We start from the raw sequence: 27,848 nt of genomic DNA, 5'->3' as shown, positions 1-27,848 counted from the left end.
CTCAAGATGAACACTTAAATTATCAAAATGAGGTTGTTGGGCAATATGATTCCTCTGCCCACCCCCACTGGTCTCCTTCCCATCTCTTTTGTGGGACAGGTACTGTCACATGAAGGGCCCTTTATTCCAAAATCCGTCTGCAAAGAACAGAGCAATGACATTGCAAAGAGCTGCCTTAGTGCAGCAGCAACAAGCAAAGAGAGGGGATAAAGTCAGTGTTTATAAATGCCATCAATTTTGTGCTGCTCATTCCACTTCCCTCATTCCATAAATGAGGTGTCTTAGGTTGCAAGATGTGTCTGGGGCTGTGTGTCCTGTCCCCACCTGTCAGAGCTGGGGCAGTTCTCTGCTGTGCTTGGGGCAGTTTTCTTCATCTCTCCCACAGCCAATCCTCCCTCCAGGAGATCTCTGCTCTCCATGGCCACTGAGTGTCCCTGCAGGGCTGATCCAATTCCAGCATCCCATGGGCAGATGCTGCGCCCAGGGCAGGAGCCAAGCATTCCTGCCTGGATGCAATCTGAGCCTGGCACAGCACAGCAGCCTTTGCCCCCTGCATTGCCAGAGGAGCAGCTTTCTGCTGCCCTGCATGGCCAGAGGGAGCCCAGGCCCATCTGCAGCAGCCCTGGAGCTGCAGAGGAAAACTCCCCCCTTGTGCAGGATCCCTGCTGCAGCAGAGCCACAGCTGGCACTGCAGGAGGGCTGAGCCCCCATGGCATGGGGCTGTGCCACCAGCCTGAGCCACAGCGTGCCAGGGCCTGCTCTCACTCTGGCAGCATTATTTTGTATTACTGCATTTTTATTTTTATCTTTATTTTTTTAATATATAGTTTTTTCTCTATTAAAGAACTGTTATTCCTACCCCCATATCTTTGCCTGAGAGCCTCTTAATTTCAAAATTAGAATAATTCAGGGGGAGGGGTGGTTTACATTTTTCATTTCAAGGGATACTCCTGCCTTCCTTAACAGACACCTGTCTGTTCAAACCAAGACATGAAGTTACAGCTCTGCCTTGATGCCACACTCATCTCAAGAATTGGCATTATGAGCAGCCAGATCTGCCTTCCTGTAATCTTGAAAAACTTGGGATTTAAAATTGACTCTTGACACAACCTCAAAACACAACCTGAGCTTCAACCAGAAAAAATCCACCAGAAGCTCATGTTGTATCACTGAGCCGAGGAACAGTGGTTCATTAGGAATGTGGTTTCTTCACTTACAAAACCCAAAAGGAGCATTTTTGTCCCCAGATTAACACACCCGGTGGGACAGAGGTTCTTGTAGCTGTGCAGAACCTGCCTCACTTCTGCTCTCAAAACAACTTCCTGCAATTGATTTTTCCTACCACACAGTCTCCAAAGCGAAGAGGCTGAAGGTGCTAGAGTGACATTAAGCATTTGGTAGAGGACTCCTGCAAACAAAGTCTGTCTTAACCCAAGCTGGATTTAATCCTCAGTTGAATTATTCTGATCAGGAGACCTTAGAGCTGCAGCTTTGTGTACTCCCTCTCCCCAGCCCACACCCAAGAGTGTCTAACAGACCCTACACTCTGAATGCCATCAGCAATGACTCAGTCTGATGGCTCCTGCTTTGAGAAAGGAATACTGAAGGTTAGTTCAAGAAGTCATATATAGCTTTTTTTGGTTAATAAGCAGTGGAAAGAAAAATCTGATTTGCAATAACATTTATTAATGGATAAATGTACATATTTACAAAGAAAAATCTGAGAAAAAATACAAAACCAAAAAAGTGTTCCAAAAGAGCATTTTAGGTAAAAAAGAAAGTGTTTCTAGTCCCCACAGGACTAGTCTAACAAGACTGTCTACCGTTGCTAAAAGATCCCAAAGGGGCCCAAACCAAGGCCTGTCTTTGTCTCCAGCCCCACAAACCACAACAGATGCAAACAGAGACACAAGAGGAATCAACTCGGTCAGGCTCCCCAGCATCACCCACCAATAACTACAGACCCAGGAGCTTCTGCATGAATCCATAATGCTTTCTTGGGCTGAATTTATCCAGAAAGCTTCCTCCCTCGTCCCATAGGTCAGAACAAGCACCATCAAATCATGGCAAGGAAAAAAGAAAATGCAATAAACCAGTGAAACAATTCTCAGAGTGATAAATTACTAACACTGATGTGAAGTGAAAGACTTTGTCCATAACCATTGGGATCTGGGCTTGATGATCCTCGTGGGTCCCTATCAACTCAGAGTATTTCATGATTCTATGATAACCTTCCCAGGAGCTGGTGGTATAGCCAAGCCTCATTCCTCCCAACACAAACTACTTCCCTTTGTGCTGAGGAAATCATCCTCTACTGATTATTTCAGAATAGGAGGGAGATATGGAATACCTACTCTTTAGAGTCATCACTAGTTACTGGGAAAACCACAAGAGAGGGGAGCCAGCCTTGGCTGAACACTGCCCTGACTGAGCTGCCCATGGAGAGTCCTCAGCTCACCTTCCATCACTCCCCAAGCGAGGCAGAAGGTGGGAGGAGGTGCAGGCAACATCCTTCTTTATCTGCTCCCTTTCAGCAGTCAAAAAAGAAAAGGAATGTTGTTTTACAGCAATGAAGACCTCAAGTATCATCACACACAGAGCCCCACACCCAGCAGAGCCTCAGAGCTGAATCTGAGTTCCAAGCAATTGGCTCTGGCACATCTGCTGCTTCAGAATGCTGGTTTCCACTTTCTCCTAAAGCAAGAAAGCACAAGAAACTCCTGTGTGTTCTAAAGAGGTGGAAGCCGGGTAAGGAGATTCAGGAAGTGGCTACGAAGCCAACCGTCAATATTACAATGGGAACCCTCTACAGCTCCCAGTGGGATCCTACACACATCAAAGAGCATCATAGAGCTGAGTGACCACACCACAAAACACTGGACAAGACTTCTGGCAGACTTATCCTGCCTGTGTCACCAGTGTGCCAGTCACCAGAAGGACATTTTCTGCAGCAGGTCACCTTGAAAAACCAAGATTTCTCATGCCAACCTGGATGAGGTTACATGCTGCAGACACTTACAGCTTCCTTGCAGGAGGGATAACTCAGCTCTCCATCACCCATAGCCTGGCATTGCATCAGCCTGGCTGAACAGTGTGTGTGAATCCCTGTGTCAACAGGTGCCAGTGTCGGGGCAGGCAGGCAGGAGTTGCTGGTGCTCCCAGCAAGTTTGTTCCTGAGGAAAATAGGAATGAAGTTCATGTATTGGTTCTTTTATAGATCCCCTGAGATCTCAGCCTTAAAACAGCACTAGAGCCAATCAAGCTCTCCCTGTGCACAGGGATGACAGCAGGACTCACAAAATCCTCCTCTCGGTGCTGCATCCTGTGCTGACATCATGGGAAAAAAGGGAAACCAGAGCACCAAGGTGTAAAAATACGGAATGTGCACAAATGGGATACAGAATGTGCAGGAATGAGACCTTACGTGGATTGCCATGGACTGTCACTCCCTTTGCATCACAAGCAAACAGGGAAAAAAGCAGAAGAGCGTCTGGGAAAGGGTCTGTAGCCCAGGGGGCACATCCCTGGGGCACTGGACAGATGAGGTTTCTGTTCCTGCTAAGTTCCAGGCCTCCTCTCTCAGGAGGGATCAGATCTACCTGGATGAAAATGGGTAACTGGCCTCTAAACTGCCAGAAATACAGAAAGCATTTGTTCAATTTCTTTTACTCTGCAGTGATAATTGGTACATAAATTGCAAAAATGTTCCTGAGCATTTTCAGAGTGTAAAGTTTCCAAGGTTTTTTGGTGATGACAACCAGCCTTATCTCAAGATTTAAAGAGAGAGAAAGAGACCACTTGAATTAAAGAGTTAAAGAATTGAGTAGAGGTGATTCTTATCTCTTATCCCGCTGAGATGAGACACCCTGAGCACTCTGGCCTAAGGTTGATCTGGACAAAAAGTTTTAGAATTCAGGTCCTTTGAAAATGGGTGACAGAGCTATAGAAACCATGGCTTTGTCAAAGCCACCAGTGTGGCTTCCAAGTTCTTGTCACTGGATCAGAAATGCAGGAAACTCAGCAGTGCTCACTGCAGCATCCCAGGCAGCGATCCCGAGCAATGGCTTTGGGAAGGAAGCACCTGTGTTCAAACTCCAGGAAATATGGACAGAAAATGGACACAGATATCCAAACAACTCTTGTTTCTTCCCTCTTCACACCAGGCTGGGGAGAACAAACAATCCCTGCTCTTCATCACAACAGTAACCACTCTGGGAAGGAGATGCAGGCAGGGAATGCCAACCACAAGTATCCCTTGACTTCTTCCAGCCTGCATTTTCTGCACAGCACATGGCATCCCAGCATCCTCCCTCACCTCTCCTCTCCAGGGCCCACCTCCATCTTCCTAAACTCCACATCAGATCTGCTGGAGTGCAAGTGCTGCTCTCCTTGGAGCATTCCTAGGGATGCTCCAAGGATTCAGGGACACAGCCTGCCAGCACCCTCCTTCACACCAGACTACACCTGGACAACAAGCCTCAGACTTCTACACTTCCTAGTGCCAAAGGAGGAAGACTGTATATTAAAGGCAGTGTATTAAAAAGGGAGGAATATTTTCCAATGAAAAATCAGCATCCTCACAAAACAAAGTCCTAAAGGCACAAACTGGTGAACTAATCAGAGCAGGTTACAAGAGGAATTGGAAAGATTCCTGTGGGATTAAAGCAAAGGATTTCACTAGCAACCTAAGTTTCTGAGACAGCATTTAGAACCTCAACCTGTACCTCAAGAGCAAGAAGTGGCTCGAGTGGCCCATGATACCCCACGGACCCTCAGAGCAGACAGCACATGCCATGCTCACCTTACTCCTTCCAGTTTATCTGCTAGCCTCCTAAATAATACTGTTCAAACAGATACAGATCTAGAAAGGGTTATAAATACAGGTATTTATATATATTCACATATTTTAGTCCATGTAATAAAGGCCTGCTCCTTTCTCTTCCACACTGCTGGAGCAGCAGCCACCACTGGTGACACTGGGGGGTGTTCTCAGAGTGACTGTGTCCAGGCCAGTCCTCCAGTGGACACAGGAGAACACAGATTGGTGCTGAAAGGAGAAATGGGGGACTCAGCTCAGCCCCATTGTTACTATTTACAGAAAAGAAACCCCTCAGACACGAAGTCCCACCTTCCCTCCAGTTCACAAACCAGTTCTGCTCAGTCTAGCTGGGCTGGAGCCTGCACAGCTCAGGCAGGATAACTTGGATAAATGGGAGCATCCTCCAGACACATTGTAAGCAATAAACAACGAGCGGCATGCAACAGTTTGGTTAAAGAAGTCAAAAACAATCGAGAGCTTTAACATTAGAAGTGTGTCCTGATGTGGCCAAGCCAACTTGCCAACAGAGGGAATGTTCAAACAACAGGTAACTCCATCTCTGTGACCTAAGCAAACATGCATCAGTTAGTTCTACACAAATTAAGTAAAACACATTCCAAGTGCAAAAAGTCTTTCAGATTAAAAAAAAAATTATTAATCTATGTTTACAATAAATATCTCCTTGTAATGAGTTTTCTCCTGTAACACTATGTATTTTCTTGGATGTGAGAATAGTGGGGGAGAGGGAAGCTGGGATACTTTGTCACAGGCTTCCCCCACTAGAAAATGAAAGGCAGACCCTGTCCCTAACTTACTACCAAGAGCAGCAGTGAGAACCAGTACTTTTTATTTAAGTGCCAATCTGAGTTTCCTAGAAATTTAGTGTTTATGGATTAGATTCCAATGTTCTTCCTAGAGAGTCAACCTCTTGTTGCCCACAGAGGCTGTGGATTCCCATGCCTGGAATTGTTCAAGGCCAGGTTGGATGGGACTTGGAACAACCTGGTCCAGGGGAAGGTTCCCTGACCACAGCAGAGGGGGAACAAGATGATCTTTATGGGCCCTTCCAACCCCAAACCATTCCAGGATTCTATGATTCAGCACATTCCTGTAAAGCATATTTTAGATCAGTGTCAAATGTTCTTCAGCTTGTGAATATCTTACATTTAAAACAACAAGCTTAAAAGCAATTCTCCAGCAATTCCTATGGGAAGTCTTCAGGGGCTTGGGAAACCAGACTCTCCTCTCAGGATTTCCTCCACCCCTCTGCTCTCCCACAGCAGATGGGAACACAATTCAAAGAATTTGCTTTTGCACCACAGGAAACTTCAGAATGGACCTGGCAATCCAGGAGCACTCCTGCTAGGTCCCATCACAGCCACACAAGGACACACAGCAGGATTAACACGACAGTCACGGGTGTCCCTCCCAGGACAGCCAACTACGGAGATCAGAAACCAGGACAAAGAAGATGCAGCAGAGACTACAGCCCAGAAATTCAGGAGCTTTGGTCTTGAGGTTTCAATATGACCCTGTTGCCACTCAGAGAAAGAGCAGCCACCAAACAGTCAGTGCTATAACCAGAAGGAAGGACATCATAAAGGGAATACGTGGAGAAGGAAAAACGCTAGAGTACAGCTGACACTTTTTGAGTGATTTCTGCTCTTCAGGGATTGCAATAGAAACCTTTGGAAGAGTTGCTTCACTTGCTGGCCGGGGAAAGGCTGTCTCAGTAGGTATCTCCTGCTCTTTTAGTTTGTCTTCATCCTGTACTAACAGAGGCCGTTCCCGTGTCTGCTTTCATGGTAGAAGATCAAGAAAGACAGAGAGAGATGAACAAAAATGACAGATGGAAAGCGCCCAAAATGACACTTGGAGATGTGCAAAGCATTAGGGCAGCTCTTCTCAACATAAAATAAACTGCCCTGGAGAGCAGAGCTGCTGGTGGCTTGTGTCACACCAGCCTTGGAGCTATAGAACCATGTTCTCTCTGCAGAGCTCATCAACATCTGCACCAGGATCATGAGTGTTTGATGCCTGCCCACCCAGAAAAGTGGATGCCCAAAATCTTCCAGAGTGTTTTGGAACTGGAATGGTGAGAAAAACATTTGAAGTATTTGAAACAGGAATTGTGCAGTACAAAATGTGGTCTCTGACAGCTTCCTAATCTACAGTGCCCTTGAAACCCAGTGTTTGGAAAATCCCATGGAACAGCCAGACTGAAGAGCAGATACAAAATGCTTTTCCAAAGTTCTGACCAGAGTATCAAAATTTCAGCTGGTTTGAAAATTCTATTCAACAAGTGAAAAACTGTAAATCTTAAAAATCCCACACATGGAACGGGCAGGGTGGCAGTAGGAGCAGAGCATACTCCTGGAATTTTGCTCTGTGTTTTAGCATATTTGTTTCTGGAGGTTAAAGAATGATAAAAACCCAGAATGAGTAAATCAGCACACAGGACCATGCAAGGGCTTCAGCACTTCTGCTGAAGAAAGGAAAGATTGTGGGAATGTTGCTGTTCAGTAAGTCTACACCCTTTAGTTTGCCAGCCCAGGTCAAACACAAGTGTACTTAGGACAGGAAAAACTTGGCTCTAAGCTCCCTCAGCTGAGCCAACCTCCGCTGGTCAGTGCGGTATTTTGGGACTGGTTCTTTGCACACCCCTAAGTGGTGAGAATTCGGGAGAAAGTAGCTGGGAGACTGGGCAGCAAAATAAAATATAAGATGCAAGAGTAACATGATCATTAAAACAACAACAACAAAACAAAACAAACAAAAAAAAACAACCCAAAAAAACAAAACAAACAAAAAAAAAACAGAAAGAAAGACAACATAAAAAGAACAGGGAACAGTTAAATTTTCAGAATTGCTTTTGTCCCCGAATACACGGTTATATTGGTCATGCAGCTTTTTCGAACCAGCCATGCACCAAAATAAGCAAAAATTGAACGCTGCAAAAGCTGCAGCAGTGCCAAAGTCCTCTGGGTGTGAGTTATGAAACTACTTCATGTAGCAAAAAAAAAAAAATGTTATCTAGCAGCTGCTGTTGAGTTTTTGCTCGGTGCCATTGCAATAGCAAATCTGGTTCAGAAGCACAGATCAGAGCAGCAGCTTTACCTCAAGCCCACCAACCTGTCTCTCAGAAGATGGGACAGTGACTTTCTTGACCTGGACACACAAAGCGTGTTAAGGTTCAGTTGTCTCATAACAAAACATACAGGAATAGAAGAGAAGTGGCCCCTGGCAAAAAACCCTTAAGCCACTAAGGCAGGGTGAAAGCACCATCATGAACAGGAGCAATGGCTCTGCACCATGATTCACGATCCTTAATTACCATCTGATTTATGATCCTTCAACACATGCAGGTGAGGGAAAACTTTCTCCCCGGTCAGTGCCTGGAGAAGATGCATTTCTGGAGGTTCATAGCAGGACATAGCAACCTCAGAGTGAGATCATTTCAAAGAGGACCAGATTAAGAAGGAATTTCCAGAAATGCAAATCTAGGGCTGACACCAATTCTGCAGTGCTGCAGACCCACTGCCACCTTAGGTGGGACAAGCCCACACCACCCAGTTATGGTAACCAGCAGCCCTCCAGGGTCTCAGTGTGGTCACCTTGCAAGAAATTCTTCATAAAAACCAAGGATAACATTCTTGAACTGCAGTTGTAGAGCTTGAGAGCCTCAGCTCTGTCCCACCCACTGGGCACTCCTGAGGAGTCTACACCGAGGCTCAGCCACAGAGGGTAAAGCCTATCCATGTGTTGAACAGGGCAATCCCCATGACAGGCTGCCCACAAAAGCAGTGGCTGCCCCTGGATCCCTGAAGTGTCTGAGGTCAGGCTGGATGGGGCTTGGAGGAACCTGGGACAGGCAGGAAGGGGCCCTGCCCATAGCAGGGGTGGGACTGGAGGGGCTTTAATTCCCTTCCAATCGAAACCATTCTGAGATTCTGTAGCAACCAACCCTGAGTAAGTTCACTTTGGAGACCTCATTTTGCTAGTAGGCAAAAAGCCCTTTAGCTGTCCTGGCTTTACTCCGAGCTTTGAGGAGCCTGAAGTAAACTTGGTGTTAAACTCCTTGTACATGTTACAATTACCCTCCATCTACTGAAAGATTATTTCCTGATTAATAAGTATCTGCCTTGTTTGAACATGAAATACTAGTTCATCTGCAGGGCTGTGGGAAGGAAGGGGAAAAACTGGGCTTTCAACCAAGAGAGTCTTCAATTACCACCATTTGCAGTCAGGATGCAATTTTTCTGTTGCAATAAAAAATTGCATTTACCACTTAAAAGACTGATTGCCACAGGCACTAACTACACTTTTACTCACAGACTCCAAATACGAGCCAGTTGCCACCAGTATGACAGAGGTGTCTGTTAGCCAAGAAGAAACCAGCTGGTGACTGGTTTTTCCTAGAAAAATTACCTTTTTAAGGAAATTAGCAGAGAAACTGTGAGTATATGTGGTTACTAACACACAGTTCCTTGAAGAAGGGAGATTCTCATCGTGTTTGAACAGCCCTGCTGTGGCCACCCAAGGAGTCTTCTCAAAGCCTCCACAGCAGATCAGCACCTGGAGTTCCTAATGCAAGTCTAAACCCTATGACATACCAGATTAACTGGAGAATAAAGTGATTTTGGAAAAATCATCCCATCCCAGTGCTTCTCTGCTGGGTTATCTGCAATGTTATCTCTGAAGTAATAATTTAGGTCTTTGGATATTGGGTTTGTCAGGGTTTTTTCCACATTTTGGGGAGATCCAGGAATGACCCAGTCCCCAAACCAGCCATGGGACAAGTGCTCTCTAGCATCTGACATTGACAGCAACACTAGGAAAAGTAGCATCAATACCAGCTAAGGAATTCTTACATCCTTCTCTACCAAAAAAATCACATTTTTATAATACTACGACTAAAGCTTCGATTGTCTCAGAGAACATTCTACACGTTACAAGCCAACACTAACGACTAAAACTGAAAACAAGCAGAAGCCAAGGGGAGCTGAGCCCCAGAGTGCAGTGCTGCCCCGGAGCAGCTGTGCCAGGTACTCACTCCGTCCGCTCCCGTGGGGATCTGCCCGTTGACGTTGAGGCTGCGGAACGGGGAGTGGGTGGACAAACGCTTGTCCCACTCACTCGGCCGAGGCTCGGGCACGGACTCCATGAAGTTCTTCTTCAGCTCACTGATGTTGGCATGGTGCTTCTTTATTTCCTCCTGGGTCTTATCTAGATCCTATCAGCAAAAGGACAGGATAAGTGAAGGGACATGGAGAGAGACCTGGGACTGCCTAAGCTGTGCTTAGCAAAGCTGCACTCAGCAGATCTACTGACAACTTCCCAAACTGTGCTCACACTGCAAACACACAAAGGGAGCATCCTCTCTCCTCCTCTTTTTTTAATTAGGATAAACTGCAACCCCAGAACAGGGTCTTGTCCAGCAGCGGGACTTGCCAGTGGTTCATCTCAAGCGACACCAAAACCAGGTGACAGCTGAGCTGGAATATAATGGATTTTCCCCAAACAGGATTTTTTAAAGTTGCCAAACTATGTTTCTTTCGGTTATTTAATTTAACATCTTTAAATTTTGTGAGTTTGCTTTCTTTACCCTCTGCTAGCGTGAGTATTTCCAGTTCTTAATAAAATTGATGATAAAGAAAATGTTTTCTCAATTTTATTTACTCGCTTCATATCTGTTTCTCTTTTTTCCTAGCAGAAATTATCTTTGTTCCTAGAATATCCCATTACCATTTTTCTACTCCCTCTCATCTCATCCCTCCAGGAGCCATCATAGGCAGTTTTAGACTTCAGAAACAAAGATGAGATAATTTTTTTGGGAAAAAAAATCAAACTGAAAATTTATTTTATGCTAGATCAATGAAGAAACTCCTGCTAAAATTTTTCATCTGGAGAAAGTCAGATTTTTACTCTGTGATGCCAGTTTACAGCATAAACACACGTACTTCAAGGCAAGTCAACTTGTTAAAAATAGTTCTTCCTTGCAAGCAAACCAGAGGCTATAGAAAAGAAAGCTTTCACAGACAGCAAACAACTTTTCAGGACGGGGCCAAAAAACAGCAAGAAAAGGGGAAATCAAGGTCAGTAAAAGCATCACCAGGAAATTTCACTCTTTTTGTGCTTTTAGCTGTTACTCAGCCCATCGATTTTAGAAGATGGGACAACAAATGCCTCCCTAAGTGAGGGCTCTCCCAAAAATCTCCATTCCTGCAGCTCACCGAGGACACACCACCCTCCCTCCCCATAGGGCTAAACCCCAAATGCCTCTTTAACAATATTTACTTTTTTTGGCACAGTTCTGGGGGGAAAATAACAAATTTTGGCTTCTACCCTGGATGAAAGTATAAGGCAAGTGCCTGTTAGGTAGGGAAAAAAAGTAGAAATGAGTCTGCTGTGGACTCTGGGGCAAATCCCTGCCTGGTCCAAAAAGCCTACAGCTGCTCCTGGCTCAGAGAAGAGAGAAGGACCACCCTGGCTTTCCAGCACTGTGCAGGAGCAGGGCCTGGGAGGGCTGGCAGAGGAGCCAAAGCCACGAGGAGCTACGTGGAGCCGGGTCTGGGAAGCACCCTGAGGAACCAGCTAGCTCAGTGTCACCCTTTCCCTCCTGTCTCACCCCTTCTGCAGGAAGCTGGTGCATGGGGAGCTTTAAAAGGCTTTCAGTAAAATCACCAGGCAGCTTCAGGAGGGTGAGGTCTGACAGGAAAATATCTGATCTGCCAAGTGCATGGATTAAAAAAATAAAGGGAATAAAGGGGGTGAGCTGCTGGGTCAGCCTGATTGTAGGGGAGGGCTGGAGCACCTGCAACAGAACTGTGGGAAGGGGAGTGGAGACGGAAAGGGCTGTGAGTCAAGTATTGCACTGATGGGAAAAAAGAGGTTAGAAGCAATGACAAAGCTCTGTTTGGGGTTGGGAAATTGGAGCTGTTTGAATTGGGTGAAAAAGCAACAGGCGTGGTCTTCAGAGTGCCCCGCTGGCAGCTCAACTCTGCCTATCATGTGCAGACCCTTCACTTGTCACTCAAAGCTCTATGTTGTAGCAGTAAAAAAAAAAAAAACAAAAAAAAAATCAAAAACAAACAAACAAACAAAACTCCAACAACCCCAAAAAACAAAAAACCCCAAGAAACCCCCACGGAAGCTGCAATACTTTGAACATTCTGATGAGAAGGCAGTTAGTATACTCCACTTTCAAGAGATATCACCAGGGAAACCCTATGAGCTGCTGGTGCTGCAGGTTTGAGTAGAAACATGTAACACAGGACCAGAGTATCAGAAGCCACAAAACATCTCCCATAACAGAGTGTAATAAAGAAAATAAAATATATGATTGGCATGGTCTGTTCTGAGACTGAGCTTAGGTGAAAACAAGTGGAAAGGGCTCCCAAATCCAAAGGGAAGAGCTGTAATGTGGAAGAATAACCTACCCGTGACCACTGAGCCTGTCTATCAGATCCAGAGGGACCTGGCACTGAGCCAGGATGGGGCCCAGGGGTGATGAGGTGCTGCAAGGCCAAAAATGGCTGGGAAGAGGATGGAAAAGCTGCAAACACCACTGCAGCATCCAAAAAGATCCCTCCTGCCTGAAGCAACACGGACATTGTGGTGGCCTGGACATCATAGAGATGACAATTTCACAGAATCCTGGAATGGTTTGGGATGGAAGGGAACTTAAAGCCCATACCATCCTCCCCCTGCCCTGGGCAGGGACACCATCCACTATCCCAGCTTGCTCCACACCCCATCCAACCTGGCCTTGGGACACTTCCAGGGATCCAGGGGTAACCACAGCTGCTCTAGGCAATCTGCCCCAACTTCACCAGCAGCTTATCCTGAATTTTATATTTTCACAGGCTTTTCCCCCAGGAAAAGAATTTGTTTCAAGCAGTGAAAAACAGGTCAATGAGCCCAGCACTACAATTCATGATTCCTTGAGCAGCCAGTGGGTCCCAGAGCAGATCTGAGCACTGCCAATCATGTATTTTGGGGAGGTATGAGAGAATGAAAGTCAGAAGAGGAAGAAGGAAGAAGGCCTGCACATCATCATGTTTACTGTCACCATGCAGAAGCATAATTAAAAAAATCAACCAAATCAAAAGGTCTTTCATGCAAGAGCATGCAAAAACAAGGGCAGCAGCAGAAGAGGAAGAAGTTCAGCGCAGATGCAGAAGGTTTAGCAAATGCAACTCAAAAAAAGCTTCAAGTTCATACAAACCTCCAACATTAAATTGCTATGCCTGATATAAATGTTTTCACCATCTAGCCTCTTTGATCTCTTCTGTGAAAATGAAAGAAAAGGGGGAAACAAAACAAAACAAAAAAAGCACAAAAAATTAAAACGTTGGTCTTGTGGGATTGATAAATTGGCAAATTAAAAAGTTAATCAGCGTTGGGAGTGCAGCGCTGTGGCAGCATGGGGTGGGAAAACCCGCTGGGAATGGGGGTCTGGCTCATGGAGAATGGGAGATGTGATGAGTCCTTTAAAGAGACAGCTCCCAGGGGCCTTGGCTCTGGCCACAGACACAATTCCTGGTTTTCTGAGGAAGCCTGGCTCAGTCACCTCACCAGCTCCTGAGGGATGCAGGCTCACCCTGAGCTCGGGGCTGCACTGCCTGGGGGGACTTTAACGTGCACAGCAACTGCACCTTAAACACTTTCCCATCTTGGATGTTTCCCTATTACTTAATCAATACCAAGAGGCTTTCTCTTGATTTTTGTTTTGCATTTCCTGCAAAGCAGGCTACATTTAGTTTCTAACTAAATTTGTTACTGAGAAGAAATTTCATAAATCAAAACATGTGTGTTTCTTTTGAACATTCAACATGCATAATTTCAGCAATGAGCTTATCTATGGGACAAAAATTAATTTTCAAATCAAGTATTTGACAGTTTAAAGAAAACCAACACCCCAACCCAAAGCCCATCAAGAAACTGGAGCACTGTCTTTTTAAACAAGTTACATATGCATGAATGATATGTCAAATTTGGTGAAAGGGTAAAATGGCTAACCTTCCTCATTCTTATCAGCTCTTCCTCTTTTTCTGCAGGCTGTTGCTGTTGGGCAGTGATAAAAAAAAAAAAAAAAGAGTTGTTGGTTCATTTAACTACGTTGAACCTTGGGAAAAAAAAAAAAGTGAGCAACCTAAACTGAATTATTAGCACAAACCTGGGGCTGGGCACCATTCGTGGTGGGGACTGTGACCTCAATATGTGTTTTCCTCACCTACATTTAGGAAATAAATTGGTAAAAACATTTCTTGTTAGTAGATTTGTTTCAAGAAACCATTTAGTTTCAAACACAGCTGCATAAAGTTGGTTTTGAAGTGCTGAGGGAACATGCAAAAACCAACATGCAGCCCTGGGCAGGGGTTAATGACACAGCAGCTCCCCAGCACTTTGTTAGTCAACAGCATGTTAAATAATTCCTCCAGCTTGAGAATTATTTGTATTTGAAACCAGTGCTCCCCAGTGCTTCTGAAGAAGGGCTTCCCACTTGCAGTAGGCTGGTCAGGCAATGTTTTCAAATGGCATTTGCAGCTGGATCTCCCAGTGAAAATCCAAACAAAGCAACATGCTCAAATTAACACAGACCTTCTCAAAACCAAAAATTATTGGTTGTATCGCAGGTATTATGTTGGAGGAGGCAGTAAGAAGAGGCATAGCCACAAAACCAAGCCTAACATCACAAATTAGGTTCTTTCCTGTCCATAAGTAGAGAGCCAAGATTGTCTTAACACTCTAAGGGAAGTATTTCAGGGAAACTAGATTGCCACATACTCTGAAAGCAAAAGCATCAGAGTGATGCAGCGCCATTGGAGAAACAGTAAATTTAGTATGTTCAAATCCACATTTTCCTCCCGCATCTATGTTTAAAGGGGGGAAAAAAAACTAATGTTTAAGCATTTAGGAAAAAACCTGTAATAAGTAAGATGGGATAAGTGAAATTTCCTTGTTCCCAGTGTAATATGAGGGAGGGGAAGCAGCTGGGCAGGAACAGCAGGGCAGGATCTCTGTGCTCTGACTCCCACCCCACAGTGCCAACCTGAAGTTCCCTTCAGCAGTTTCATTTAAAAATTACTGTTCATGCAGGCCATGGAAGTTTTTGAAGCAACTGCCCTTTCTTCACCTCCATCTCCAAACCTTAATTAATAGGAATCATCCCTGGAGATGCTTACACAAGACTCACTGTGTGATATGTTCAGAATTATGTGGCTCCAGCAATGCTGAGAACAGCTAAATTTTGGAGTAATGTGGAAACTGTCTCAAGACAAACACTTCCACTGCACCACTGTAAGGTTTCAATAAGTCAGTAATATCTGCTGAATATTAAGGACACTGTAATATCAGCAATAATTTTGCACATTAATTCAACTTATTAGAACAGCACACACGTATCAACCCCAGCAAAGAACTTAGACATTTGTAGAAAGATCAAATAATGGTTAAAAGTACTGAATTTAAACAATAAACTCCCCAAGATCTCACCAGTGCCATTTTCAACTAAAGCTTTAGTCCAATTTGCAGCACTGTATTACCAGCTCTCCCAGCAAAAGCCTATCAAGATGAAAAACACTCTGGCGCTGGGCTGCAGACCAGATCCATTATCACTGATTTCACCGGAATTCACTCCTGCTGTCATACCAGGAATCAGGGGGCACAGTCTGGCCATGGGTGAGCTGTGAACTCTAGTTCCATGATCACATGCAGCTCTTGCCAGTGTTTTTAACCATCTATCAGCAGGCTGCACTTGCTTTGACTACAACCACCAATACCCGACTGCCCTGGAGCTCCTTCTTCCACCGAATGTCACAGCTGGGATTCCCTGGCACCCAGACCCCTGTGCCTGCTCCCACCCAGCACTGAGGGATAAGGGATGAACCCCTCATCTCCCAGAACAGAGCTGCTGCTTTGGGGTGACTTTCTTGGGCGATGCTCCAGCCCAGCTCTTCCCAAGAGACTCCGCTCGGGCCTACCTTTGAGGCGTCCACTGGCTCCTCGGGTTTCTCCAGGGGAAATTCTTCACGTCTCACATCAGATTTTGCTGTTTCCTTCCCTACTTTAGATGTCACGTCCTTCACACTGGACTTAGCTGGGGCTGGTTCTGCAGGGTGGCTCTGAGCGATGGCTGGGGCTGAGGTAGGCCGGGGACTCCGCTCTGGGGTTATCACAGCCACTGCTGAGGATGGGGGACAGACAGGGACAAGGTTCAGAGCAGGTAACTTTTCAATGGATTGTACAAAGTCTTTCCAAATTACAGTGCTGTCATTTAAAAAGAAAGGGAGAAGGAGGAGGAGTATGAAAAAAAGGGAAAAGAAATAAAGATGTTGAGCAAAGCAGCTTGTGCATTTGGTACAGGAGAGCTGAAATTATTTTCCTTATGGTTTAAAATAAAATCAAATAAAACCCCATACCAGATGGTTTACAAAAAGCAAGCTTGCACTCTGCCACACCAGAAGCCACACCAGAAAGGCAAATCTATTTTTGACATCGTGCCATGAATTTCTGGGTCCTTTACACACAACTGACACGGACTCCATTCCAATGCAACTAGAAAAGACACAGCGCAAGGAGCTCTGTACTCAGAGGCATCTCCTCACACAGAAACAGATGGCTTCTGGAAGAAAAACACAGGCTTTCATCCCTGTCCACGTCCCCCCCACCAAAAATCAACAAGCATTGCTCCAGCAAACTTCTCAGCAACTTCCCAGTGGGTTTCAAGGCAGGCTGGGACAGTGTGTCTGAGCTGGGTATCTTCAAGGCAGCACAGTGGGAAGATACCCAGCACTTCCAGGCAAGTGACAGTGCAGAAATGAACAGCATACTGCCAAAAACCATCTTTTCAGAGGATGATAGTTGTGAATACAAGCACTAGGTCCACACAAAGTCAACTGCCTACTTCAGTTCCTGAGTTGCCCAACCCCAAGGAAATAGTCAAGCCAAAGCTGTGTGACAAAGCAAGCCCAAATTAATTTCCTGTATGCACTTAGGTATATAATACACTATTTGGTTCTCCTGATGTTGGTTTTTAGGGATGTTTCACTAAAAAGACATCCTGTCACATAAAAGAATATCTTTGACGTGATCTCACATTCCCAAAATCACAGTTTGCAGCAGGACTATACTGTGTATCATATTCCAGCCAATATGAGGTCACTCATGTCCAGCCAGTCACTCACAGAAAATTTGCTGTTAAAATAAAAATTGTAATTTCAAGCAACTCCTTAGTAAGAATTCCTGTTGTACTGAAAAAATAACAGCATCTCATCTGTGTCTTAATAAAACATAGCGAGAATAAGGTGTCCATGTGGCCAAAAATGTGGAGGCTAAAAAAGAACTTTTTAATTTCTGAATTTCCAGAGATAGAAATGACACTTTCAAGACAAACTCCTGGACACCACATCCTGTTGTAAACAACCTTAAAACCCACCCCACCACTGCCAGCTCCACTCCCTCCCTGCTCCTTGGCACAGCATTTCATTTCTGTGACCCAGACACTGTGTTATCCTCTTCAAAGGACACTCGGTGCTGTGTCCCAGTGCATTCATGTCACGGAAGCAGTGACAGCTGCTGGGAAGGTTGCAAAGAGGTGAGATGGCAGGGATGGCTGGGATGAGGAGGATGCTGGGAGTGCAAAGCTGTCATTGCGGTGGTACCTGACTCCTTTGGCAACGGCTCTAGTTCTCTCACCACCATCATTTTTTCTTCCTCCTCCTCTTCAATTGGGCTTATCTCAATACTGCCAAGATCACGTTTGGCTAAAAAAGTTATGGATGTGTTAAAATGCCACCTTAAAGAGGAAGCAGTAAAGGAAATATTGCCACCAGTAAATCCACAGGGCCATCTCTCTTGCTGCTCTCCCAGAGTATCAAGACATGCAGGAAAAATAGTAACAGACACCAAGCTTCTCCTGTGCCATCCAACAATGAGTTCTAGGTTGCCAGAACTGTATTTTTATTACATTTTCATGATTAACTGCCTTTGACTCTTTTAACACATGATTTTAACACAGTAAAAAGCACTGAGATATAAAACATAGGTTGTAACTAGATGATTTTTAAGGTCCCTCGCAACCCAAACCATTGCAGAATTCTATGACTGATCATCATCAGCATGGCCATCACCTCACCAACAGTCCCTACTGGGAGCAGAAAAGCCCAGATGAGGCAAAGTACAGGAGGTGGATAAGAAGGGGCAGCTACAGCAGGAGAGCCTTGGACGTGCTCAGGTCTGACACCAGCCGATGTCCGATCTGCTGCCACGTATCCCATGGAATACAGAATCATGAAATCTGCTGAGGTGGAAAACATCCAGAGGGATAACTGAGTCCAATTCCTGGTCCTGCACAGAACATCTCAACAATCCCACCCAGTGCCTGAAAGCATTGTCCAAATGTTCCTGGAACTCTGGCAGCCTTGGGACCATGACTGTTCTCCAGTGGTTTTCATAGCAACCAAGGAAACATGTGATGTTCCCAGTTACCTCCCTCTATGGCTTCAAACTCTTCTTCCTGCAACAAATAATCAACTCTACTTTTAATTATGATTAATATGAATCTGTCTGCAGCAGTGATGTTGCTCTGACATCCTTCCCCAACTAGGCAAGTAACAGCTCCCTAGTGAAGAAATAAAGTGGAATATAGGTGACCTCCAGCAGTCCCAGATCTCATAACCTGATTTCCAGGCACTGCACGCTCCTGCAGCTCAGGGAAACAAACCTCACAAGAAGGGACAGTATGGGAGGAGCTTTAAGAGATGCCCACATTTCCACACAGAGCCAGGGCATGGCACCCGCTCGCTGCACCCAGAGCACACCTGAAAAGCAGCACACAGCAAAGCCAGGAGTGATTTTAGTACAAACACCACCACAACCAGTGTAACCTCTGTCCTACAGCGCTGCATCACTTCACCCAGCAGCATCAGCACAGGAGCCACTGCCACCAAACACCACTGCAGCTGTACCTGACCGCGGCTGCATCAGCTCCACTGACTTTGGCTTGGCAACAGGAACCTTAATGACCTCTACCTTCTCCTCCTCTTCCTCCTCTGCAATGGGTTTCATTTCAAAAGTTTCAAGAGTGTGTTTGGCTAGAAAGAGGTTTGCAGGTGTTAATGGGGGTTGGGGACCCACACAAACACACGATGGTCACCAAAGCAAGGAGTGAGGAGATCCTTCTCAGCAGCTGGGAACAGCAAGGAGGTTTGCAGGCAGCTCAGTAGTCATTTTCCAGCATGGAACTGTGTGTCAGTGCTTTTAGTGCTGTCAGACCCAACAGTGTATTGAATGAGAGGAGGAAAGAACACAAAAATAAGCTTTATGGGCTCCTTGCCCAGGAAAGGAAACATGGGACACATGAACAGTTCTTGAGCATGGAACTAAGAAGGGCTCTGCCAGCAAAGTCTGGAGGGAAGCAGGTGCTGGCTGTCAAAATCCAGGAAAAACACATCCAGACAAAAAAGCTATCCAAAATCTAGCAGTTTTAATTAAAGGTACTTGAGTGATCAACTTCAAATCTACCCTGGTGTCTGAAATTCTCCACCTTCTGCTTTTACAGCATCCGGCTTTCCCCACCAGGAGATGCTGATTAGTCAGGATTCAAGGAATGCCCATGGAGAGGAAGCTTGCCACACTTCATGAAAACTTGATCTAGATACTAGAAAAGCAGTCATGCAGTCAAAAGCAGTAAAGCAGTCAAAAAATTCTGGCTGGTAGGAGGATACCCAAAGTATTTGCACGTGAATTATCTCCAGCCCTAACACACCACAGGCGGTCACTATGCAAGTGATGAAGACTGCAAATATTTGTAACACTGCTGCTATGATACACTTAAGAGTATTCAAACATGCTGTTGTACCTACACACCTCTTAAGGACATTCATATTTATTAACAGTACCTATTACCTATTCTAAGAGAAATATAAGCTCCACAGAGCAAAATGGGCAGCATTTCTCAAACACCAAAAAAAAAAAAAAAAAAGAAAAAAAAAAAAGAAAGAAAAAAAAGAAAAAAAAGAAAAACAACCCAAAATGGCAAGGACATTCTGGGATGAAGAATTTCTGAAGCTTCATGAGAAGCTTTAAGATTAAGACTTGAAAACTTAAGTTTTTCAAATCCATATATACAAAACTACCCACATGTAACAAGAGAGTTCTCAAGTGCCAGCACATCCTAATCTTTTCCCCACCTCCCCACAAGAATTGCAGTTTATTCAACTGTGCAAAGTAGAAATTTAAGGAGTCTTCCAGAGCCGGGCTGTGTCTCCTCTCACTGAGAAACTCTTCTTGCACAGAAATGAAGAGAGAAAGCTACCCAATTTGGTGAAAATTGGGAATTGTCAGGAACAAGCATGTAGAGGATAGGAAAGGCACTGCAGAGAGTTTTAGCCACCACCACAGCTATACCTGGCTTCTCTCGGATCTGATCCGCAGGTTTTGGTTCAGGAACCTCAACCACCACCACCTCCTTCTGCTTCTCTTCCTCTAGGGTTCTGAACTCAACTTTTTGAGTCGCACGTTTAGCTGAAGAAATGGGGCACATGTTAACGACTGCCCGCATGGCAAAGGCACAGATGTCAAGGGGGCAGGAGTGTCACATTCCCAGGCTGCTCTTCTCCCATCTCTACATCCAGGTGTAGCACTGTAGCTGTGATTTCCCTATTCATCTGGGGTCATAATGGCATGGGCAATGGGCAAGCAGCAGCACTGGTCCCCTTGCTGCTGTGCACCGTGCCTGAGGAATTTCGCATGCCCAGACTGCAGGGAAGCTGCAATTTGGCTTTGCTGCCTTATGGAGCTCGAACCATCCCTTTCCTCCAGCTCCATAACATAAAACCCAGGCTCAGGATGGCCCTGAGCCCAGAAGCAGGGACAGCCTGGCTGCTGCTGGCCATGGGGTGCTGAGCAGCCCTGGTTCCCCCAGGCTGCAGAACAAACTTGAAGGATCAAAGCAACACAGTCCCTGCTCCATCAGGCAGGTGTCTGTGGTGCACAGGGACGCTCCTCTTTCCCTGGATCCTCACAGTGCACAGGGATGCTCCTCTTTCCCTAGCTCTTAATACTCTGTGATATAGATCATGTGGACCCGACGTAGGCACTCCCTTTTCCATGCCTCACCTCTTCTGCTGCTATCAATTTCTTTTAAAAAATATAAGGGATGAGCCCATCTGACTGACACACCTCAACTCCAACCTGACCACCGCTTTAAGAGACACTGAAAAAGTTTCTATCCTAGCAAAAAAATCTCCCCCTCACGTAAACTACGGAATTTAAGAAGTCATATTAAACAAAACAAACAGAATGGCTTAATTCCTGATTTTTCTAAAGGAAAATGTTTTGAGATCAAATGAAGAAATATCTTTATAAGTAGAACTTAGTTATAAGCCTTCAGGACCTACCTAAATTCTTTTCATCAGTCAGTTCTGCTGGGACCACCCTGGGTTTGCATTTTTGTATTGGGTCTGTCTGAGATGAAGTTAATTTACCCATAACAGACCTCACAGTGCTGTGATATTGAGATAAGGATAAAAACTGGGAGAGGTAATGGGCAAAAGTACTGAGCAACGTTAAGGAGCAGAACGATGATGGGAAATTCTTGTTGTAATTGTGGTGATGGTGAAAGGGGTGGATTAGGTGCAAATTGTCCACTTTTGTTTTGTGTTGGGGGAATTTTTCGTTTGGTTGGGCAGTTTTGTTGATGTGAATAAAGGTTGTGTGATGAATCAGAATTTTCTGAGTTGAAAGGGACCCACAAGGATCACCAAGTACAATTCAGAATCAGAGAATCACAGAATACTCTGAGTTGGAAGGGATCCATGAGGATCACAGAGTCTAACTTTCACCATTAAGTGAATGGCCAATATGGGGAACAAACCCATTCCTGTGGTGTTATCAGCACCCTGATCTAACCAACTGAGCACCAATTCAGTCTCACTACAGGCACATAATTCCTAAACATGTAAGAGGCAGGAACAAGCTCTTGTTCTACAGCGACTAGTTAAGCTGTGTTTTTGTACAGCAGGGAATCCAGGTGTTCCTTGAGGAGTACTTCAGCATCCTGGTGACTCCAGAAGGCAGAGAGAAGACGCAGCAGGGGCTGACTCACCTCCATCAAGGCTCCTGGACGCTCTCTTGCTGGCCGTGCGCTCGAACTGGGGCGCGGGGCGGTCGATCAGGGCGCTCGCCTGCCGCGTCTGCGCCTGCGTGCGGCCGCTGTAGCGGAACTTGGAGCCCAGCGCCAGGAACCTGCTCTTCGGGATGGCCTCCGTGGAAGTCAGCCTGAAAGACACACACATTTAAAAACCACACCTCCGAAGCCAGGAAGGGGCATGTGAAGAAGAATTAAAATGGAAATTAAAGGAGTCTCTTGCGTCCACTTGGCCAAGGAAATGCACATACTAATGATGTCTCACATCTACGTGACCCAAACATCTCTGTCCTATGGGTCTTACAAAGCAAAACTTGCTTAAAAAATTTCTGCAAAAGAAACACCTACTGTCCCTGAAACCATTACTCTCCCATTTTTCCAGAAAGCTAAGGAACAATGTTCATTTTCAATAGTTAAATTCAAGCACTAAGTTACTGAGGGTGAGGCTACTGTTCAGAAAACCCACCTGAAGAAGGTGTGATGTTCAACACATACTTTCCAGAGCTTCTTTGCTGCCCGGTAACTTGGTAGCTTGAACCCAATTGTACTTTCATACTGTTCTTGCTGTGGAAAGCATAAGTTATTTCAGCATAGCAGGAAATAATTGTGTTAGGAACCCAGTCCCCAGACTACCACCTTGGTCTGCTGTGGCACAAACTGCTGAATTTGCCCCACAGTGTGCAGCAGGACCTCAGGTCAGAGGAAATAGAGGACTTGGCCACTAGCCCGGGCATCCCTCAGGATGCACAGGGATTTGCAGAGCAATATGCCGTGGGTTTATCCCCCCTGTCATACTGCCCAGCTGTCAGCTGAGGTCAAATACCGACCTCCCTGCAAGGCTGGCTCACGGCAGTCAGAGCAGGAGAAGGAGGAAGAAGAGGAAAGAGGTGGATCCCCATTGTAGCCTCTCTCTGATGTAACCAGGCTGCTGCAGGGATTTCCCCGCTCATGAGAGGCAGCACCAATGCATCCATTCCCTGCTTCCTGCACTTAGATGAAAAACTAATTCTAATTTTTAATTATTTTCTTTGAATGCAAGCAAGACAAAGAGCCATTGTCTTGCCCTGTTTCCAAAAAAATGAGCTAGTTCTGCCCCAATTTCATCTGTCAACCTGCCATGCCTTTCCCTTGACGCTGGGAATACCCAGCGATGCCAGGAGGTGGTGCTGGATGACAACGTGTCCTTGTTACACTGTCACCAGCTGGCTTGGAGCTTCAGCTGGGATCAGACACCCCGATGACAAACGTTCCTGCAGAGCCAGGGATACACACAGGGACCATCCCAAGGAAACAGAGAATGACAGGAGCCCACAGGAGCCCCTCGTACCTCCCCTGGCCGAATCTTTATGAAGAAGCTGCTGCGTTTGTAGGAAATCTTCAGGACTTTGGGCCATGGGAAGCGGTTGATTCTCAGTTTATCTTTGTAAACAAGAAGGCCACTGGAACAGACTCCCAGAGTGATATCCACTCCTTCCAAGTCCTGGGAATACAGATGAGGATTTAAGCAGTGTCAGGTTTATGAGCTTCATGTCAGCAGCTGCCTCCCAAATTATCCCTCTGGTCTTCCCATAAATTCATCCCCCTACCACCTGGACCCCAGCTCCCACTTCCATGGCCACCCCTCCTTTTCTTTCATGCATTTCCTGACAACCTCCTCCCTCCTCCTGATCTCTCCTGTTCTGCTGGTTGCTCTTGATGAGCCCATCCTGGATTTCCTGGAGCACAGTGCCTCATATGGCAGGGAATATGTATTGTATTCTAAGTTACTCAAAGAAAAGACCTGTCTATGCAAGGAGCTTTGGAAAGTTTCCTGTGACATATAAATAATAAGAAACCACAAACAATCACTTCTCTTGCAGAAATGCCTAAGGCTTTCCTGTTATATGTCAGTATTTCTGTACTTCCTCTCTTTCCAAAGCAGCTTCCCAAAACAGGTAAACTTGCTCCTGCAAGGGAAGGATAATCAAATTACAAAATCCACGGGTAGGTCCACACACACTGGCTCTCACCTTGGCTTGGTGAAGGTCGACTCCATACATAGACAGCTTTTTTGCATTCTCAAGAAATTCCAGGTCTGCTTGAGCTGGAGTCATGGATCTGCAGAAAAAGAAAGGGATTGGTATTCTCAAAACTGTTGCTTTTAAGAGGAGACAGATCAGACTTCATGAAATCCATTAGATTTCCTTTTGCTTTTAACACAAACAAATCTGTGCCCAGATAATGAATTATGAAATCACTCTTACTGCCCAAATTTGTGCTTTGAGCAACCCAATAACACAGCTGACTTTATTCCTGTGAAGCTGTAAGGGCACTAGGAGAAGGAAGTGAAGAAGAGCAGTGAGGGGACAAAACTTGATTCAGCAGAAGAAACCCAACAGAGCAAAAGGTGATAGGTCCTATTCCCCACAAACCTCCCCAGGCCCAGCTATTGTTCTCCAACCAAACACAGGGACAGCTGAAACCACTTAGCAGAGATTCCAACCAGGGGAGCAGATGAATGAGGGGTTTTCTGGAAACAGATGGTGCCCTGTCTGCAGGAGGGGCACAATTTAACAAAGACATCCTGATAATGGAGGCCATTATCAACGTTTTGAAGCGTCCCTGTTAATACATTTCTGGTGGATGAGGTACATTAACAGCTCTGCTGGGAGAGGATTCAGCTGCATCCATTTCATTTTCTACCCTCCTTTGATGTCTTCCTTACTGAGCTCACATACATCTTGTGTGCGATGTAAATAGAGGTTTTAGCAGAGGGAGACAGGGCAAAGTCCACTGTAAGGACAATCCTGCAGGAAAGCCCCAGGAGCAGTCACCATCTCGATATGTGCCTCGTGCTTTGCAAATACAGCAGCAAGAGCCAGAGCACGGTTTAGCAGAGATTTCCCTGGAAATGTCCAAAGAACACTTGGGGACACAGTTTAGTGGTGGGCTTGGTAGTGCTGGGTAGTGGCTGGACACCATGGTCTTCAAGATCTTTTACAACCTAAACAATTCCATGATTCTATGATTCCCACTGAAAATCCTTTGAAGTTTAATGTTCACAAAATATAGACCAGAAATTAAATGGGGACGTGTTGTCGTCTTCTGCACATGCAGACAGATTAAATATAACTACATCTTATACATGAAAGTCTCCTTCTGATGAGGCCATGAATAATTCAGCATTGTGATCTACCACTTTTAGCCCAGCAAATGGCGTTTGACTCTAAGGCATGAAGCTTGTCAGAGGCCCAGTTCTTATTTTCCCTCATTTCCTCTCCTCACAGTGTAAATGGAGGGGAATCAATTTAAAATATTGATTTGCAGGCTTGAGTGAGGTGTTGAGTGGTTACAGCCATAGCCCACATCCACCCTTCCCAATGTGCTCCAGCTTTTTGCTCCCATCTGCCTGTCAGAAAGTCTTGTCTTTGCTCCATTTTTTCCTTTCTAGGAAGACATGTACAAAATAGGATGAGGAAGAGGTTTACCCCTTGAATCTGAAACCACGGAGAGTCTCAGGAGTTGCCCAACTCTACCTGAACCAGACACACCTGCCCAGGTCATGGCTGCAGAAGGGAACACTTAGTGCAGGTTTGTAATTCCTTGATCACCTGGAATCCTTCCACTTCCTTCATTAGGAAATGAATGTTACTCACTAAATGTGGAAGAAGAATGCCCCAAACAGGCTGTAGGCTACAGATCAAACTACAATCCAAAATTACATACAACCCAAAGAAATATATTAAGAAAAGGCAAAGGGCAAGGTTAAAACAAGTAAATTTTGCCTTTGCACATGAATTAAACTTTCATGGCTATTCTGTGGGGGGAGAAAAAGCACTTGTTACTAAATAATTGCAGGACTTCCCATCTGCTTTCTAAAAACATCATTTCTTCTTCATGCAGGAAAAAGGAGTTCCTGCTTCTAGAAAGATTTTGTCAAAAGTATTAGATTTTTTTGTTAAAAGTTAATGTTCACAGAGTCATCATAAAATCACAGCATGGTCTGGATTGGAAGAGCCCTCAAAGATCATCTCGTTCCACCCCCTGCCATAGGCAGGAACACCTTCTACTATCTCAGGTTGCTTCAAGCCTCATCCAACAAGGCCTTGAAGATTTCCAGGCATGGGACATCCACAGGTTTTCTGTATCTCACAGAGGTGGGGAAAACACCAGAAAATCCCATTATTTCCCTTATTTCATGTTGCTGTGCACAAACAAGTCCTCCACCGACTGTGCCTTACCTATATGTTTTATGGAGTTCCACAACCTTTTCTTCAAGCTCTTTTGTCTGGTTTGGGGCCAGTTTGAATTCACTGATGTAATCTGGGCCATGGAGATCAGGATCATAGTCTCCCATCTCTGACTGGACAGTGTAGGAACCCAGCAGGGCCAAGGTGGCAAAGGAGCAGGGCAGCCGCCCTGTCAGGATGTCCTGTCTGAGCTGCAGACACAGGTAATACCTGAGGGCAGAAAGGAAAATGCTATTCACAGAGAACAGAGAGAAATTTATTAACTTGAGGACGAGTCTCTTTTTTTATGCCACTGATGAACATATGACAATGTTTGTTTCCAAGGTTTACTTATTCCCAAGGTAAACAGCATGGAGGACTGGGGATTCAAGGTCACCTCCACTCTGCAAATGGAATAAAGGACGCTATGACCAGAAAATGTTGGCTTTAGGTGAAAATTTACTTTCCTATATGAACACACACATGGCAGAGTTATAAATGACACTGCTTTACACATGGACTCCAGTGCAGTGTGGGAGCATCATCACATCCACGAAAAACAAACCAAACCCCCTCCAAATGGTGAAGGTATCTGATGTCCTTCCTGAAGAAGGGAAAATCACCCAAATATGAAACATTTCTATTCCACATGGAGGAGAACATGGCAGTAGGATTCATGGATAACTCACCTGGTGATGTCCTCTGTCAGCTGGGCAGGATCTGGTGGATAAAACTTGACATTGAAGGTAAAATCCCAGGGGCCTCCTGCAATGACAAGAGAGAGCTTGAGAAAAATAAACACAGTGGGATGGCTTTGTGATGGTCAGTTGATACAAAAAAGAGCGCTGGGAATAGCCAGTCTGATCTTCAGAATTTAGCAGATGCAAAACTGATTCAATACTGCTTGCTCTCACAGCTGGCTGCAGCTTAACACCTGTCTAAGTGTAAGATGTGGTTTCATTTACAGCAGGTAAGAAAAACAGGAGAAAAAAAGCAAGGCAGGGAAAATCACCTGGATTAACCACAATTTGTGGCAAAAATTAAATTAATTGCTAAAAAGCTTAATGACTGACATGTTTCTTCACTGACTGAAAAGGGATTCATGAAGCCAGGTCAGGCATACGCTATAGATTAATGAATTGGTTGGTTGACCAATTGAATGGATTGGTTTACTACTTAACCCAAACTTCAAAGTTCAAGGAAGGCTGTGCTAAGTCACTCCTCAGCCTAATGCACTGGGATCAGGTGCTCAGACACAGCTTAAACTTAGCCCAACACAAGCATCAGCCTCTGGATGAAGACAGAAAGCACCAAGATAGGAAGAGCTTTTCGAGTTCAGACCTAATTGCTTAAATACACCTTGTTGCAAAGCTTGTATAGCACCATTACAGGCATTAACTGAGTCAGAATTCACATAAACACACATAGAATGGACATGATATGTGGTATGGACAGCCCAGATGACACAGCTGAAGAGGTAACTCTCTTTTCCTTGAAAACAATCCCATTTCCCAATAGAAGCTAGTCCTGAATGATTTCCATAGTTACATCTTCCCTGCTGTGCCCTTTAACACTAGTTCAAAATCAGATTTATTTCAGAAAGAGAACTGAACTCACTCAGAAATTTATCCCAATCTCACACAGGGAACAGGGGAAATGGAGCATTTCT

The 27,848-nt window shown here is 45.1% G+C and overlaps 1 protein-coding gene across 19 annotated transcripts in view; it reads right to left on the bottom strand.

The window, feature by feature from the left end:
• The window catches only part of EPB41 (erythrocyte membrane protein band 4.1), an 86,364-nt gene that overhangs the window by 13,590 nt on the left and 44,926 nt on the right, over nt 1-27,848 (bottom strand). For 5 of the 19 annotated variants that reach the window (XM_058819648.1, XM_058819659.1, XM_058819660.1 and 2 more), the window contains exons 6-19: nt 26,869-26,944; nt 26,192-26,410; nt 23,981-24,068; nt 23,299-23,451; nt 22,438-22,535; nt 21,930-22,102; nt 20,231-20,347; nt 18,790-18,915; nt 17,485-17,586; nt 15,805-16,007; nt 13,998-14,054; nt 13,841-13,885; nt 13,047-13,109; nt 9,873-10,052 (exon numbers count right to left, since the gene is read on the bottom strand). In XM_058819648.1, coding sequence (XP_058675631.1) covers nt 9,873-10,052; nt 13,047-13,109; nt 13,841-13,885; nt 13,998-14,054; nt 15,805-16,007; nt 17,485-17,586; nt 18,790-18,915; nt 20,231-20,347; nt 21,930-22,102; nt 22,438-22,535; nt 23,299-23,451; nt 23,981-24,068; nt 26,192-26,410; nt 26,869-26,944 — 1,700 coding nt within the window. The remainder of the gene's footprint in view (nt 1-9,872; nt 10,053-13,046; nt 13,110-13,840; nt 13,886-13,997; nt 14,055-15,804; nt 16,008-17,484; nt 17,587-18,789; nt 18,916-20,230; nt 20,348-21,929; nt 22,103-22,437; nt 22,536-23,298; nt 23,452-23,980; nt 24,069-26,191; nt 26,411-26,868; nt 26,945-27,848) is intronic. The other 14 variants (XM_058819653.1, XM_058819661.1, XM_058819650.1 and 11 more) reach the window with 13 other exon arrangements.

The sequence above is a fragment of the Ammospiza caudacuta genome, chromosome 25 (genome assembly GCF_027887145.1).
Source record: "Ammospiza caudacuta isolate bAmmCau1 chromosome 25, bAmmCau1.pri, whole genome shotgun sequence".
NCBI classification, from domain to species: Eukaryota; Metazoa; Chordata; class Aves; order Passeriformes; family Passerellidae; genus Ammospiza; species Ammospiza caudacuta.
This window is presented reverse-complemented; position numbering and strand designations above follow the sequence as displayed.